This window comes from Capra hircus, chromosome 6 (genome assembly GCF_001704415.2).
Source record: "Capra hircus breed San Clemente chromosome 6, ASM170441v1, whole genome shotgun sequence".
Lineage (NCBI taxonomy): Eukaryota > Metazoa > Chordata > Mammalia > Artiodactyla > Bovidae > Capra > Capra hircus.
In genome coordinates, this window is record NC_030813.1 from 116,343,162 (window position 1) to 116,357,711 (window position 14,550).

The following is a 14,550-nucleotide window of genomic DNA, read 5'->3' on the forward strand; positions in this document are numbered from 1 at the left end:
GCCATCGTTTCCAAGTATCTCATGAGGTCGGTAATTTAATTTCAATGGGAAATAATTGTTTAGCTACCATGTTTGTGCCAAGTGCTGTTCAAAGAAGAGGGCATTCCCTGATGGGTTTTGACATAGAGTTATGTTTAGCAGATGGAGTGCAACAGAAAAAACTGAGGACGAGGAGTGACAGAAATGTAGGAGACATTTCTTTGAGGTAGACCTAGAAGAATGAGCAGTTCTCCAGAGTGGGATGGGGTAGGAGACCCTTGCAGGCGAGGAACAGCATATTTCAAATTACGGTGCTGGGACTGGCATCCACAGTACCTGAAGTGAGGCACCGTCCGTTCTCTGTTGGTTTGTTTTTAATAAATGCATTCAAGTGTAGTTGATTTTACTCAGTTCTGCTCTCAGCAGTTGTTTGGAAGCAAGGATTAACTCCAGCAGGATTGGTGTTTTAAGAAACAGGCTGAATATAATGGGGTTCTTGAGTTTAGTGCGCATAATCTCATCTGCAAGTATCAGTAGGTAAGCATGGAAAATTGAACTCAGCTGAACCAAGCCACAAAGACCCTCTACACCTCAGACACGTGTCAGCTGTATCAATTCACTGTGTGTCTCTACTGCCGCTTTTGTTAGGTTCTTACCGTGCATATGAAATTGTCCCAGTTTTGGAGTGTTGTACCCGATTCGGCTTTTACCCAAAAACTCTCTGCACTTTTTGTATTGTACGGCGATTTTTAGGAAGACCTGTGTCTGTCACTGCAAGTGAGGCTGGACCACTCAGTGGTCGGCTGCGCACGGGAAGGCAGTGGGTGTGGTCTTCTGGGAACATGTGTGATGTCCTTGGGTCCCTTGGAGTCTGGCAGGCGTTTCTGAGCTCCCAGGTTAAGCTTTGACTCCCTCTGGCCACTGAGCGCTCTCCCTCCCGCTTTGCTGCCTTGCCCTTAGAACGTTCCCGGCGTTCCCCTTGTAGTAGGTGCTTGCTGTCCTCGGAGCCAAGGACCATTGACTTATTTTACTTCCGAGGAAGAGAGTTGGAGAGGATCTGGATTCCACCGCCAAGACTTTGGAGAATCGGGTTTGGCTTGGCACTTGGCGATGGCATGTATGCTCCCATTAGCCAGCCCACTTGTGTATCTGCTTGAATAGAAGGCCATTCCTTGGCTGAGGACCCCTGGGGGCAGGGCTGTTTGAGACCAGCCCCCCTCTTACAGCTTCCCTGGTAACTCAGATGGTAAAGTGTCTGCCTGCGCTGCGGGAGACCCGGGTTTGATCCCTGGGTCGGGAAGATCCCTTGGAGAAGAAAATGGCTACCCACTCCAGTACTCTTGCCTGGAAAATCCCATGGACAGAGGAGCCTGACAGGCTACAGTCGATCGGGTTGCAAAGAGTCAGGCACAACTGAGAGACTTCACTTTCTTGTTTCTTTCCCCTCTCATGCAAATGAAGGCATTCTCGGCGGAGGGGAGAGGGGTGCGACTGGGCTGCTGTCTGGTGTGGGTAAATGTCAAAGAGCCACGTTTATAAGCTTCTGACTCCCGCCTGCCACCACCACAGTCTGCACCCTAGCCATCCTGGTTTAGTCCACACACACCCCCCAGCCCCTCCCAGGTCCCTGACTGAGCAGAAGCAGCAGAGATCCCTGGCTTTGTGCTTTGGTGCTGTCTGCACAGGCCTAGCATGCCTGCTTCCTGGGAGTTTTAGGGTCTGTCTTTTTGGCCTCTGGTATGTTTTCGGCCTCTGGTATGTTTTCAGCCTCTGATGGAAATGGATCCTGAGGTTTCATTCATTATATTTCTCTTGCTTCTGACCCCCTGCAATACCCTTGTGTGTATTAATATCACCAGCCCTCCCCCCGCTGCACCCTCCCCGCGCCCCCAGCCCAGGCCACGGTGACTGAAAAAAAAATGAGAAGTTAGTTAGGGGGGTCAGGGCTGGAGCAGCCACTGAGGCGTGCAGCTGTGTATCCCAGAGAAACCTCCTGCGAAGGAGTGGTCGCAGGATCAAGTAGGCAACTTCTTACTTGCAAAATTAATTGGTTGAACTTGGTGTCTGTTGATATCCCTCCCACTTGTGAAAACCATCCAAACCTATTACCAGTACAACCTTGGGAGATAATGGCTGTGGAGAATTGAGGTGCCCCTCCCTGCCAGGCTCCAGGGCTTTCACTGACAAAGGGTCAGCCTAATGTTTGGGGGGATTTGTCTTAACCCTGCATGTGAAGCTGTGGAGAGATTCCTGAGAAGAGTTTCATCGAGAAGAGGGTGAGCCAGCACTCTGGTGATACTAGAGTCATAGTTGTGTCTTGGGCATCCCAGAGCTTGGAGGAGACTGAGGGTCCCCCCACAGGTGCATTCCTTACAGATGTTTCTCAGCTATACCCACTGCAGAGCATTTCTGAGTACTTGATTAAATCCTATTGAAGGTATCCAGGGAAGAAAATAAAGTTTATTTTTTAATTCTTGTGTTGTGGTGAAATACACATAGTGTAAAGTAGACCATCTGAACCACTTCAGGTGTTCAGTGGCACTGAGTAAATCGCCTTGTGCCGCCCTCACCATCTATCTCCAGAAACTTTTGCATCCTCCCAGGCAGGAACTCTGTATTCATTAAAGTAAAACTCCTTGTCCCCCACCTTCCCCAGCCTCTGGCAATTACCATTCTACTCTCTGTCTCTGGATTTGGTGTCTTGGGCCTTCGTGTAAGAGGAATTACACAGTATTTGCCCTTTTGTGTCTTACTTCACTGAGCATAGTATCTTCAGGGTTCTTTTTCTTAAGGCCGAATAATACTCTTTACTTTTTCTTTTTTTTTTAACTAAGTTCATTCTTAATTCTGGGCCTTTGAACCTCAAGGCTGAATTGTAAACAAAAGTAGAACATCTCTATACCCAAAGAGTTGTTCTTTTTCTCTAGTAGAAGCAAAAAGCCATCTTCATTGGGTCCTTTGTTTGGAGAAAAGGGGAAAATTCCTAGAGTGAGGAACCCCGAGCAAGAGTGCAGCCCCCTGGTGCCCCCTCAGGCCTCTGAGGCTGCCTGGCTTGGTCAGGGCCGCGCGGTGAGTGTGCAGCAGGCCCAGTCCCTGTGGCGCCTCGGGAGAGATGAGTGGGTGGGCCGCTGGGCCTCCTCTAGGGATCCATAACTGGGAGGGGGCCGCCCCGCAGCTGTGCTGGCTCTCCATCTTCCTGTCTGCCTGGGCAGGGGTGATCAGCCACGTCCTGCCAAGTCTCTCCTGGAAGTGAACTGAGCTTGCTGAGAGCGGAAACGTTTGTTCCAGTTCCTTCTTGCTCTCATCTAGTAGCACTCACACTTGTAAGAAGAGCTGTAATTACTGGCTTTTCTGAGGTAATACCTACTTCTTACTTAATTTGTTGATTGTCTTTGCACTTAGAATGTATGCTCCGTGAGTGTCTGTTTTGAGCACCATTGTATTTCCAATCCCTGAAGCAGTGCTTGATTCAGAGTAAGCCCATGCACGGAATTGTTGAATTACTCAGCTGGTAGGGTTCCGTCCAGGGTGCTGGAACCTCCTGGGCACTTTGATTCAGTGTCACGGCTGCGGGGTAGGGGCTATTTTCCCCCGTGGAAGGTGGTGAAACTGAGGCCTGGAGGCCGAGTGTGTGAGCAGGGCTCCGGGGCTCATCTGGCCGTCTCTGGTTGCTGTCCTTACGGTGCGCCCTCCTTTGTGTGAGCAGGAGGCTCTTACTGTTCCTTAAGTTCTGAGGCCGGGTCGCTGATGTGGCGGTGACGTCAGTGTTCATTTAAGGTTTGGCGGGGACTCGCCTGTCCTCCCGTGGTTCGGACTCTGCGCTCTCACTGCCGAGTGCCCGGCTTTGGTCCCTGACGGGGAACTTAAGAGCTCACAAGCTGCAAGGCGTGACCAGAAAGCAATTTTAAAAACATGCGACCTGGACCATTGGTACTAGCCAGGGGCTCAGTGCCTAGTCAGTTGCTGATACATCTGCCTTGCCTTGATGAGACGCTATAGGTTGAGGCTCTTTTCTGCTTTCACCATGCTGGCATTGAGTCAGACTCACTCTGCTTCTGTCTCAGAATAGCTTCGTGAGTTGACAGAGATCTGCTCTGTAATTGCCACACGGGAGTGCATGACCCGACGTGGCTGCCTCTCGTCTCCTGCTCGGACACGCCCAAGTAGCCACCTGAGAGCCCAGATGGGCCGCAGCCTCACCTGCCCTGGCGGCTGAGGGCGCCATGGGCCGCTGGGGCCTGGACTGGACAGAGCTCCTCGCCCAGACAGCTCCCTGGACTCTGCAGCTTTCCTTGTTTGCTGGCGCACCCGTTCCCCACCCCTTTTCTGCTGATCCCTCCTCTCTCGGCTCATGGGACCATAAGGCCACAGAATCCAGCTGCAGCCAACACTGCCCAGCAGTTTCTAGCCGTGATGTGTGTAGACATTCGCATGTAGTCAAACACACAGGTTAGGATTAGGGGAGGCGCCACATAAGATTGTGCGTCACCCCTCCTAGCTTTGGGGCGGTCGTCTTTCGTGTCCATAGTAGCCTCGTGGGAAAAAATCAACCTCCGGCAATAACGTCATGATTGAGTAGACCGTTAAACCTGTGAGAATGCTGAAGGTACTAACCTTTGCAGCTCCCCGCTGCCATCCAGCAGGTGGTCTCACTTCTGTCCACACTTGGCACTATCTCCAAGCCACACAGCTTACTTCTGCCTGGATTACTCAGGCCTCCATACGGATCTGTGTTCTGAGCCGTCCAGGCTCTCGTGGGCCTCCACACGTGGGTGGTGCTGTCTCTGTATGAACCCCTGCCTGCCTGCCCCGCCCCGGGAGGCGTGTGGGCCTCAGGGCTCCCGCACAGCGCACGGCTCGCCTCGGGCAGATCCTCTCCTCCCCTTGGATGGCCCTGCCCGCCGGTGTGTGTTGAGTAGCTCCGTCACTCGGGGCCTCATCTTCAGTGTCGCCACCTCCAGGCAGCCCAGCTGGGCCCTCCGCAGCAGCTTGGGCTCCACTTGCTTGGCCACTGGGGCTCAGCTCCCTGTGGGCAGCTCTCTGTCCTCTTTCTAGGTCTGCCTGTTGACTGCTGCCGTCTCCTTGAAATGCCAGCTTTTGTCTAACCGATGTCCAAGTTCTCCCAGCTTGCTTTCTGCATTTTGAGTCTCTCTTCAGGCTTCCCGACCCCCCCCCCCGCCGACTTCCCAGATTGTAACACAGATTCTGAAACCTCTCCCTCCACCCTGGTTCTCTCTCCTGAGTTTTTCAGTTGCCTTTGGACCTTTCTTCTTGGATACCCACGTTCAGCATTTCTAAAATTAAGGTGTCTGCCTTGTTTATCCCTTCCCTAGCCCAGTTCTGTGGCGTCACTCCCACGGTATACCCAGATGGATGATCTCGCGAGGGCTGGTTTTCCCTCACCTTCCTGTCAGAGCATTAAGGGGTCCTGGCACCTGGCCTTCTTGACCATTCCCAGTGCCATCCTCTGCTGCTCTGCTAAGTCACGTCAGTCATGTCCGACTCTGTGTGACCCCATAGACGGCAGCCCACCAGGCTCCTCCATCCATGGGATTCTCCAGGCAAGAACACTGGAGTGGGTTGCCATTTCCTTCTGCAATGCATGAAAGTGAAGTCACTCAGTTGTGTCTGACCCTCAGTGACCCGCTGGACTGCAGCCTTCCAGGCTCCTCCGTCCATGGGATTTTCCAGGCAAGAGGATTGGCATGGGGTGCCATCACTTTCTCCGGTGCCAGCCTCTACTCCTGGTCTTTTCTTAGTGGCAGGGACATTAACCACCCTCTCTCACTTCTGAGCCACTCGCCGCTTCAATAAACAGGAACATCTCCTTTGGGCAAAGGATTAGCTAGGTGCGAAGTAGACAGAGGCCTGGCCTCTGGCACTTTTTCAGGTGAGGCATGCTGAATAACTGCATGGTTTGCTTTGGAAACCACGGTGGGGGGTGTTGCTGAGATGGAGTGCTGGCATGTTGGAAGGAGTTCCTGGACCTACGTTTGAGAAACCTGGGAAACACCCGTGTTCCATATTGTTTCTAGAATTAATACATCTGACTCTGGCTTGTTTGTGTTTTTAAGACTCGGTGTTCTGGTGTCAAACTGCCCTGGCTTAAATCCAGACTTGGTGTTTACTAGGTGTGGACTGTGGGCAAGTTACTTAACCCCTGACCATTCTTAGCTCCCTTGTGTGTGAATGGTCACCATAATTGTGTCTGCCTCTTTGTTGGGCTAGAGGATTATCCAAGATGCTGTGTGGAGAGCGCTGTAGTGTCTTGCACACAGAAGTGACCTCTGTGTTTGAGCTATTGTTAGTTAGTCTTACTGTTCTAGTGGCTTCTATTAGCTGCATGACCCAGAACGTTTTGTAGTTGGTGAGGGCCATCTTTCCCACAACCCCTGGTCTCTCTGTCCACACATTGCACTTCCATGTCCGCAAACTGGTCTGCTGGGGAGACCCCCTGACCCCGGTCTTCCCACCTCCATTCTCTGGTGAAATCCAGCCCCTTGGCACATTTCCCTGAGGCTGGCCTTCCAGCCTTTTATGTCCTCTGACCACTGACCTTTATTGTCCGCTAAGGGAGAACCAGGCAGGGGGTGCGGCAGAGCCTGGGGCTGCAGGTGGGCAGTGGGGAGCAGGGAGGGTGTGCACGCTGAGGAGCGCAGAGCCCTGTGGCGCAGCTGCTGGACGCGTCTGGAGCAACAGTGTTTGAAAACCTAAAGCTTAAAACAAGTAGGAGGCAAGAGGCTTTGGAGCAGCAAAGGTCTGTGCATTAAATTATTTCCTTGTGCTCAGCAGACAGATCACTGTCAGTGACATTTGTATCAGATTCTTCTCAGTTCTGAGAGAGACTGCTGGAATCGATGAGTTCTGGGTTAGGATCCAGGAAGCCCAGTGGCTCTGGAACCACATGTGATCTGGTCTTGTGAGTCCCTAGGGGCTGTGGAGGTGCCGCCGCCACCCGTGCCCGCCAGGTGGACTGTCTTCATGTCTGCTTTGGGAGGCACTTGTGCCAGGCTCGAGTGAGGGCACCCCTGGGCCGGCCTGAGGGTGTCAGGCGAGGTCATGCAGTAGGCCAGCTGCGAGCCTCCTTGGAGAGACTGAGGCACCCGTGGCGCTGGGGGAGGCTCGAGGGAGGGCGATGTGTGGGCTTATGGCTGATGCTGACATGTGACAGACTCCAGCACAGCGCTGTAGAGCAGCTCCCCTTGATGGAAAGTAAACTACTCGGGGTCTGCATGGCCCGTGCGGTCGGGGCGCGCCCGGATGCAGACTGCCGGGTGCTGGAGAAAGGCTCAGCTGGCTGGACGCTCCTGCAGTGGGGCTGCTCCTGGAGAACCTCTGGCCTCTCCCAGCCCTCTTGGTTTCCCTTGCACAGGGCTCATATGTCCCAATTATTGCAACACCTGAGCTGTCTGCCGGCACCCACCCCAGACAGGAGCTGGGGGCTGGATGCATCCACTGCTGTGTTCCCAGGGCAGGAGCCGTGCTGATGGGTACAGGTGTGGGGAGATGTGCAGCCCGTGGGTGCGTGTTGAAGCTGGGTCGGGTGCGGCGGTCCACAGCCTCTTAGGGCTGGGGCTGCGCAATGGGCGGTGCAAGGCTGTGCTGGCAGAACAGGTCCATGAACCTGTGAAGGGCTGGTCCTGGTCCAGGTGCTCTCTTTATTAGCTCCTGTAATCCTCACACACCTTTGAGGTCGATGCTGTCTTATTTTATAGATAAGCAAATAAGGCCTGGGCTTCCCTGAGGGCTTAGGGGTAAAGAACTCACCTACTGATGCAGGAGACATGGGTTTGATCCCTGGTCTGGGAAGATCCCCTGGAGAAGGAAATGGCAGCGCTCTGCAGTGGTCTTGCCTGGAGAATCCCATGGACGGAGGAGCCTGGCAGGCTGCAGTCCACGGGTGTCAGAGTCGGACACGACTGAGCGGCTTCACGGCAGATGAGGCACAGAGGAGCCGGCGCCTCACCAAGGCCGCAAGCAGGGGTCTGGAGCTGCAACCCTGTCCCTGCTGTCTGGCTGTGCGGGTGTGCTCTAACTGAAAGGCCAGATGGACTCCGCAGGCCAGGCTTAGGGGTCGGGACTTGATGGGGACCTGGGGGAAGGCTGTGGGGTCAGCTGCTGCTCAGAGCCGTGTTGGCAGTAGGGCAGGAGGGTGCCAGGCTGGGGAGGTCGTGTGGAGGGGGCGGCAGCCCCGGGCACGAGGAGAAGGGTGTTTGGCAGAGGCCCCGTGTCCTTGCCTCTCACGTGTGTGTGACTGGTCCTCTCCAGCTCCCAGGCCGTCTCCTAGACAGGCCTTCCTGTGGCGTGGCCCTCAGTGGCTCCATCAGCCTTGCCTTGGGACTTGTGAGCCCCATCCTAGATCTCCTGAATCCGAATGTAGTTTAACAAACCCTCCAGGTGAGTGAGCCTGATGCGGGCTCCACTTCGAGAACGCCTGTCCTTGTGCAAAACCCCGTCATCCTGGCCGGGCTGACCCGGAGCCGCCGCCTCCCTCTGCCCCTGCCCGGGTCCCTCGGCCTTGCCCTGTGCTCAGGCCTCTCCCGCTAGAAGCCCGTCTGCACATCTCGGCTGCTCCTTCACTGCTTTCGCCACTGTGTCCCTGAACTCAGATCTCCAGGGTTAGTCCCCACCTTTGGTGGGCCCTGAGCGAACCAGGGGCCTCCGTTCTCCAGGAGCCTCCGCACCTGCTGCACACTGCCTTTCCCGGAGCCTGCCTGGCTTCCCAACCCACAATTTCTTGGTTCTTCTCTGCTCATCTGCTGCCAGTGGCAGAGTCTCAGCTGGGCACGGAGGGTGGGTCAGGACTGGTGGCCCTTGTCGCTTCCCCTGAATTACGGGCACCTGCAGCAGGCCCCAGTTCCCAGTCTTGGGGAGAGGCGGAAGCTCTTTCCTTTCTGGGGTTGTGCGGTCACATGGAGCAGTTCTGATTCTCATCCTCCCAGAAGCTGCGAAGGACTCTGCAGGGGTTTCTTGTCTTTGTGTGTGTGTGTGTCTGGTGGGGGGTGGGGGGGGAGGTCCCTTTGTTTATTGATCTCCTCTTGATTACTCCAGAGAGGATTCAAGATGGGAGGGGGCTTCAGCGTCACCCACCCTCCCAGTTGGCAGGAGCCTCAGAGCGTGTGCAGTGAGGCAGGATCACTGCATCCAAGGAAGCTGTGAACCAGAGGCCGTGAGCTCAGGGTCCCCAGCCTCTCGCAGTCAGAGTCATGGGGCAATAGCTGCTTTCCTAAGCTTGAGTGAGGCAAGCCGCGTCCTCACAGATTGTGCAAGAGGGTTCAGGATCTCTCCTTTCGTAACAGAGACCTGGGCTTTGTCCCCTCTGCCTGCTCCCCTAATGGGTCACAGGTCATCACCATTCGGCTGCCTGGAACGGCCTAACTAGAGTAGGTTACCCAGTGACCAGCAGCTGGCTGGCACCCTGCCATTTGCATTTTGTCTCCTGGCACACCCTGGGGGAGGTGGGCACAACTTCGACAAGGCCAGAGCCCATGTTAGCCCCACGGGGGCAAGTCTAGACAGGCAGGGAGGGGGCCGTGGGCCAAGGAGCATCTGTGTGTGTTTCAGCAGCCAGGAGGGCAAGAGGTGGCTTAATGGTCCTGCTTGCAGGCTGTGGGATTACGTTGTCCTGTATTCCACGAGGGTATGTATCTCCCATGGAGGATGTGGATTAGGACGTGATGGCATAAAGTGCTCAGCAACGTGCGCAGCTGACAGGAAGGACCCGTAGACGGTTGAGCTGAGCGCGCTTGTCGGTAAAACAGGTGCAGCATTTGTCAACTTGATGCCTTTATTTTCCAGGGCTTGAAGATTCCGGAAATCTGCTGGTGTGCAGATCCCTGCGCTAGTCAAGATGAGTAACCAGCAGGCATGAGAGGCTGAGGCCAGGCCCGGTCTAGACTCTGTGTTTTCCTGTAGGTTGGCGCCAAGGAGCACCATGAGTACGGTGAGTTTTACAAGTTCATGGATTCTGTTTTTTAAGACTAAACACCTACTTCATTCCTTGTGCACCTAAATTACGAGAGTACCATAAAGCTGCTTCTGAGTAACCCTCATTCTTGGAAGAGTGTGTATGGGACCTTTCGGCAGTTACATCAGCCTGCTTGCCTTTGGTCAGAGTTGTTTTGGTCGGTGCTCTAAAGACAGAAGGCTGAGAAGGACGGCTGAGGGTTTGAAACTTCACGCCTCCAGAGCCGCTGCTGGCATCCTGGAACTGTTAGGGCCCTGGTTTATTTAACTACTTACAGCCCAGTTTCCCGCTTTTCCTCCTGTTTCTGCTCCCTGCGTAGTCCTTGGTCTGATGCCAGCATTGGTAGTGAGAACAACCCTTGGTGAGTTTTCTCACGCTCAGTGGCCGAAGTGGGTAAGTCAGTGTAACTTCTGCTTTAGACAGCAGAGGTAGCTCTGGGTTGTTTTAGCCCAGATGTCACCGGGAGCCCCTCGAGTCCAGAGATTGCCTGACGGTCCCCCTCCCCGCTTTACTGCCTACTAACGATGCTGCTCGTGGGATGTAAACTCAGAACAGCTGTTTTCTGAAGCAGAGCATTCCCGGCCGGTGGGCTAGCTGGGAGACTCATCCTCTCTCCAGGTTCTAGAGGTGTTGGGGTGGCGGGAAGGCTGACCAGTCCGCTCCTGGGGTGGAGTGGTAGGAGTCCTATAGATTTTGTTCTGGCCCACCTCCCCTTGGTCCATCCCTTCTGACCACTGCAGTGCCCACTGTGTTCCAGGCCCCTGGACCTGCCCTTTAAAGGCCAGGTGACTTCCCACCTCAGTCCCTTATCTGCGGGGAAGCCTCCTAAGCCTGGGCACCTCCCCTTGGAAGCCGCACTCTGAACAGACAGCAGTGTGGCCTCTGTGAGCGGCTGTGAAGAAGCTGGTTAAACTCCACTCAGGGCAGTGTGACTAAGGTGTGGCAGTGGCCAGGTGGTCAGCTTTAACACCAGGCTGCGGCCCTCTGAGGGCTCTGCTGGTAAACGCAGGCGAGCGAGATGAAAATAACGGGCGGGCGGGGCGGGGCGGGGCGGGGCCTTCCTGGGTCCTAGGCTGCCTGAGCCTGGCCTCCAGGGCGTGCGGGTGGAGGAGGAGGGGAAGTGCGGGGCTCCCTGTGGGGAAGGGGGAGGAGGATGGGGGCATGAGGTGGCCAGCAGCAGGGCTTGAGAATGGCCTCACGGTGGCGCTGCCAGGTGAGGAAGCCCCTCAAAGCTGTGTGAGAGCTGGTCCAGTGAAGAGGGCAGGGGGAGGCTGAAAGAGGAGAGGACTGCTGTTGGCTTGCGCTGAGGGTTAGCAGGACACATCGCTGCCGTGGCCGGGACGGGGTTTTTAGGGCTCTGCACTCAGACTGTGGCCAGGACCCATGACTGCTGTTTCCTTCCTCAGAGAAGCTGCGCAGTAGGGGCGTGAAGGGCTCTGTTCAGCAGTGCCTGCTGAGAAAGACGCAGTCCTTTTCCAAGGAAGGAAGTTATCAGGACAGCTTCAAAGAGAGTGGGGTAGAGCCCTAGGTAATCTGGTAGCTGCTGGGGAAAGTTAGAAACCCCCGGCGGTAGCCTCACCTCTGGCCTGAGGGATGGAGTGGCTCCCTGCTGCCCCTGGCCTCCAGGCCCCCCTGGGCTGGGAGGCGGCTCCTCGGGCAGCCGTGAGAGGAGAGGCGCTTAGAACATGGAGAGAAGCCGGCTTCTCTGCTGCCAGCGAGGACTGGCTGGGTGAGGGGCACTCCTTAATCTTGTGTGGGTCCCGAGGACACTTCCCTGTCCTGCCAGCATGTCCACAGTGCGGATGCCTGGCGAGGCACGAGAGTGTAGGGATGGCGTCTTCGGCTGGTGCTCAGCGCTGTGCAGACGCCTCATCCTTAGGAGAGCTCTGTGGGGCTGCCACTGGTGAGGAAGTTCAGCCCCATGTCCCCCATTGTAAACAGTGGGCCCAGTGCCACTGAGGAGCGGGACAAGGCAGGGAGGAGCGCTGAAACAGAGCCAGGGCTGGGTGGGGCCGCACAGGGCGCGATAATAAAGCTACAAGGCAGGTGGAGGCCCCGGCTCTTGAGGAAGATGCAGGGGACAGGCCAGATGTGCTGGAGCACGTTGGCACCTAGTGCAAGGCCACGGAAGCCCGACACGGGGTCTGACTGCAGACATGCTGATTAACGGGTCTCACCTTCCAGAAGGCGTGTCTCTCTGGAAGCCCCTAGGAACTGAAACTGGTTCTTGGAGGACCTACTGTATGGCGTAAAGAACCCTACCCAGTACTCGGTAATGATCTATGTGGGGAAGGAATCTTGAAGGGTATATGTATATGTGAGTCACTCTGCTGTACAGCAGAGATCAACACGACACTGTAAGTCGACTATACTCCAATAAAAAAATTTTTAAAGTTCTCACCTCAAGAAAAAATAGATAAAAACTTTGGTTCTTGGAGCTGTGGGGAGTGGTTATTAGGGTGTAAACTACAACTTGATAGTATTCTAAAAATTTAGAGGCTAGAACCCTTTCCCAAAAAGACACCTGCTTTTCACAGGGAATAGAAACTTGGGGAACTGAAGGCCTTGGGCTGAAAGACAAAAGGTGCTCAGTGGGCCAAATACAAATCCAAGGGAAATAGGTCTGTAACTTGCGGTTAAAAGAAGGGGCTTCTGGTCTGATTCTAGCCTGGGCCAGAGGCCTCCATGGAGTGGTGTGGCATGCGCGTTTGACAGACTAACAGTCTGTGTAACAGGAGCTTCACTTTATAAAATTGTATTCACTGTGTATTTTGGATGATTTCTCGCTAAGCATTCAGTGCCAGAATCTCGAGTTTAGAAAGGACCTCAGCCTCAGGGCTGTTCATTATGGTCTTATTCTCAGTGACTTGGCCTTCTTTAGTTTTCTAGCAGAAATCTTACTGGTCAGAAGCTATGTAACTGTTTCTTTTTCCCTGGAAACCCTCAGAGAAAGCGTCGTGGTGGGACAGTAAATTCTAGACAAGCCCAGAAGCGAACTCGGGAAACTACCTCCCCACCTGAGATGGCCTTGGAGGCAGAACCTATAGAGCTCGTGGAAAGCGGTAAGATTGCCAGCGACCCTGAGCATCAGTTGGGAGCCACCGGCCTGGTGCAGGCTACACCTGTGGGCCTCAGTTTCCTCATCTGAAATGGTGCATAATGGGGGGGTGCGGTGTATGAGGATTAAGGCATGGTGCTTGCAGACAGTAGCATGTTTGTATATATGAGGATAATGGCATGTGTGTGAGTGAGGATGTGTGTGTGTTTATATGAGGATAATGGCATTTATGTATGTGTGTATGAGGATAATTGTGTGTGAGGATAATGACGTGTGGGGGGTGGATAATGGTGTGTGTGTGTGTGTAAGAGTAATTGCATGTGTGCACACGGATAATGGCGTGTGTGTATCAGGATTGTGGTGTGTATGTGTGTGAGGATAATGGCATTTGTGTGCGTGCAGATAATTGTGTGTAGGAGGGTAATGGTGTGTACGTGTGTGTGTAAGAATAATTGCATGTGTACACACATGGATAATGGCATGTGTGTATCAGAATTATGGTTGTGTGTGTGAGGATGATGGCATGTGTGTTTAGGAGGATAATAGCGTATGTGCCAGAGAAGGCAATGGCCCCCCACTCCAGCACTCTTACCTGGAAAATCCCACGGATGGAGGAGCCTGGTGGGCCGCAGTCCATGGGGTCGCTAAGAGTCGGACACGACTGAGCGACTTCACTTTCACTTTTCACTTTCATGCATTGGAGAAGGCGATGGCACCCCACTGCAGTGATCTTGCCTGGAGAATCCCAGGGACGGGAGAGCCTCATAGGCTGCCGTCTATGGGGTCGCACAGAGTCGGACACGACTGAAGCAACTTAGCAGCAGCGTATGTGCACACGTGGATAATGGTGTGTGTGTGAGGATAATGGCATGTGTGTACACATGGGTAATGACGTGCATATGAGGATAATGGCCTGTGTGTGTGTGTGTGTGTGTGTGTGGATAATGGTGTGTTTGTGTATATGACAGTGATGGTGTGTGTGCGCACATGGATAACGGCATGTGTGTGTGAGAATAATGTTGTGTTTGTATATGAGGATAATGGTGTCTGTGTGTGTGTGTGTATGAGGATCAGTTCAGTTCATTTGCTCAGTCATGTCCGACTTTTGCCACCCCATGAACTGCAGCACGCCAGGCCGCCCTGTCCATCACCAACTCCCAGAGTCCACCCAGACCCATGTCCATCGAGTCGGTGATGCCATCCACCATCTCATCCTCTGTTGTCCCCTTCTCCTGCCTTCAATCTTCCCCAGCATCAGGGTCTTTTCCAATGAGGCAGCTCTTCGTGTCAGGTGGCCAAAGTATTGGAGTTTCAGCTTCAACATCAGTCCTTCCAATGAATACCCAGGACTGATCTCCTTTAGGATGGACGGGTTGGATCTCCTTGCAGTCCAAGGGACTCTGAAGAGACTTCTCCAGCACCACAGTTCAAAAGTATCAATTCTTCGGCTCTCAGCCTTCTTCACAGTCCAGCTCTCACATCCATACATAACTTCTGGAAAAACCATAGCCTTGACTAGACGGACCTTAGTCGGCAAAGTAATGTC

The 14,550-nt window shown here is 54.1% G+C and overlaps 1 protein-coding gene across 3 annotated transcripts in view; it reads left to right on the top strand.

Moving 5' to 3' along the window:
* RNF4 (ring finger protein 4) overlaps positions 1 to 14,550 on the top strand; it is a 36,263-nt gene that overhangs the window by 4,074 nt on the left and 17,639 nt on the right. For all 3 annotated transcript variants that reach the window (XM_018049832.1, XM_018049831.1, XM_018049833.1), the window contains exons 2-3: positions 9,778 to 9,922; positions 12,894 to 13,008. In XM_018049832.1, the coding sequence (XP_017905321.1) occupies positions 9,914 to 9,922; positions 12,894 to 13,008 (124 nt within the window). In that variant the 5' untranslated portion in view covers positions 9,778 to 9,913. The remainder of the gene's footprint in view (positions 1 to 9,777; positions 9,923 to 12,893; positions 13,009 to 14,550) is intronic.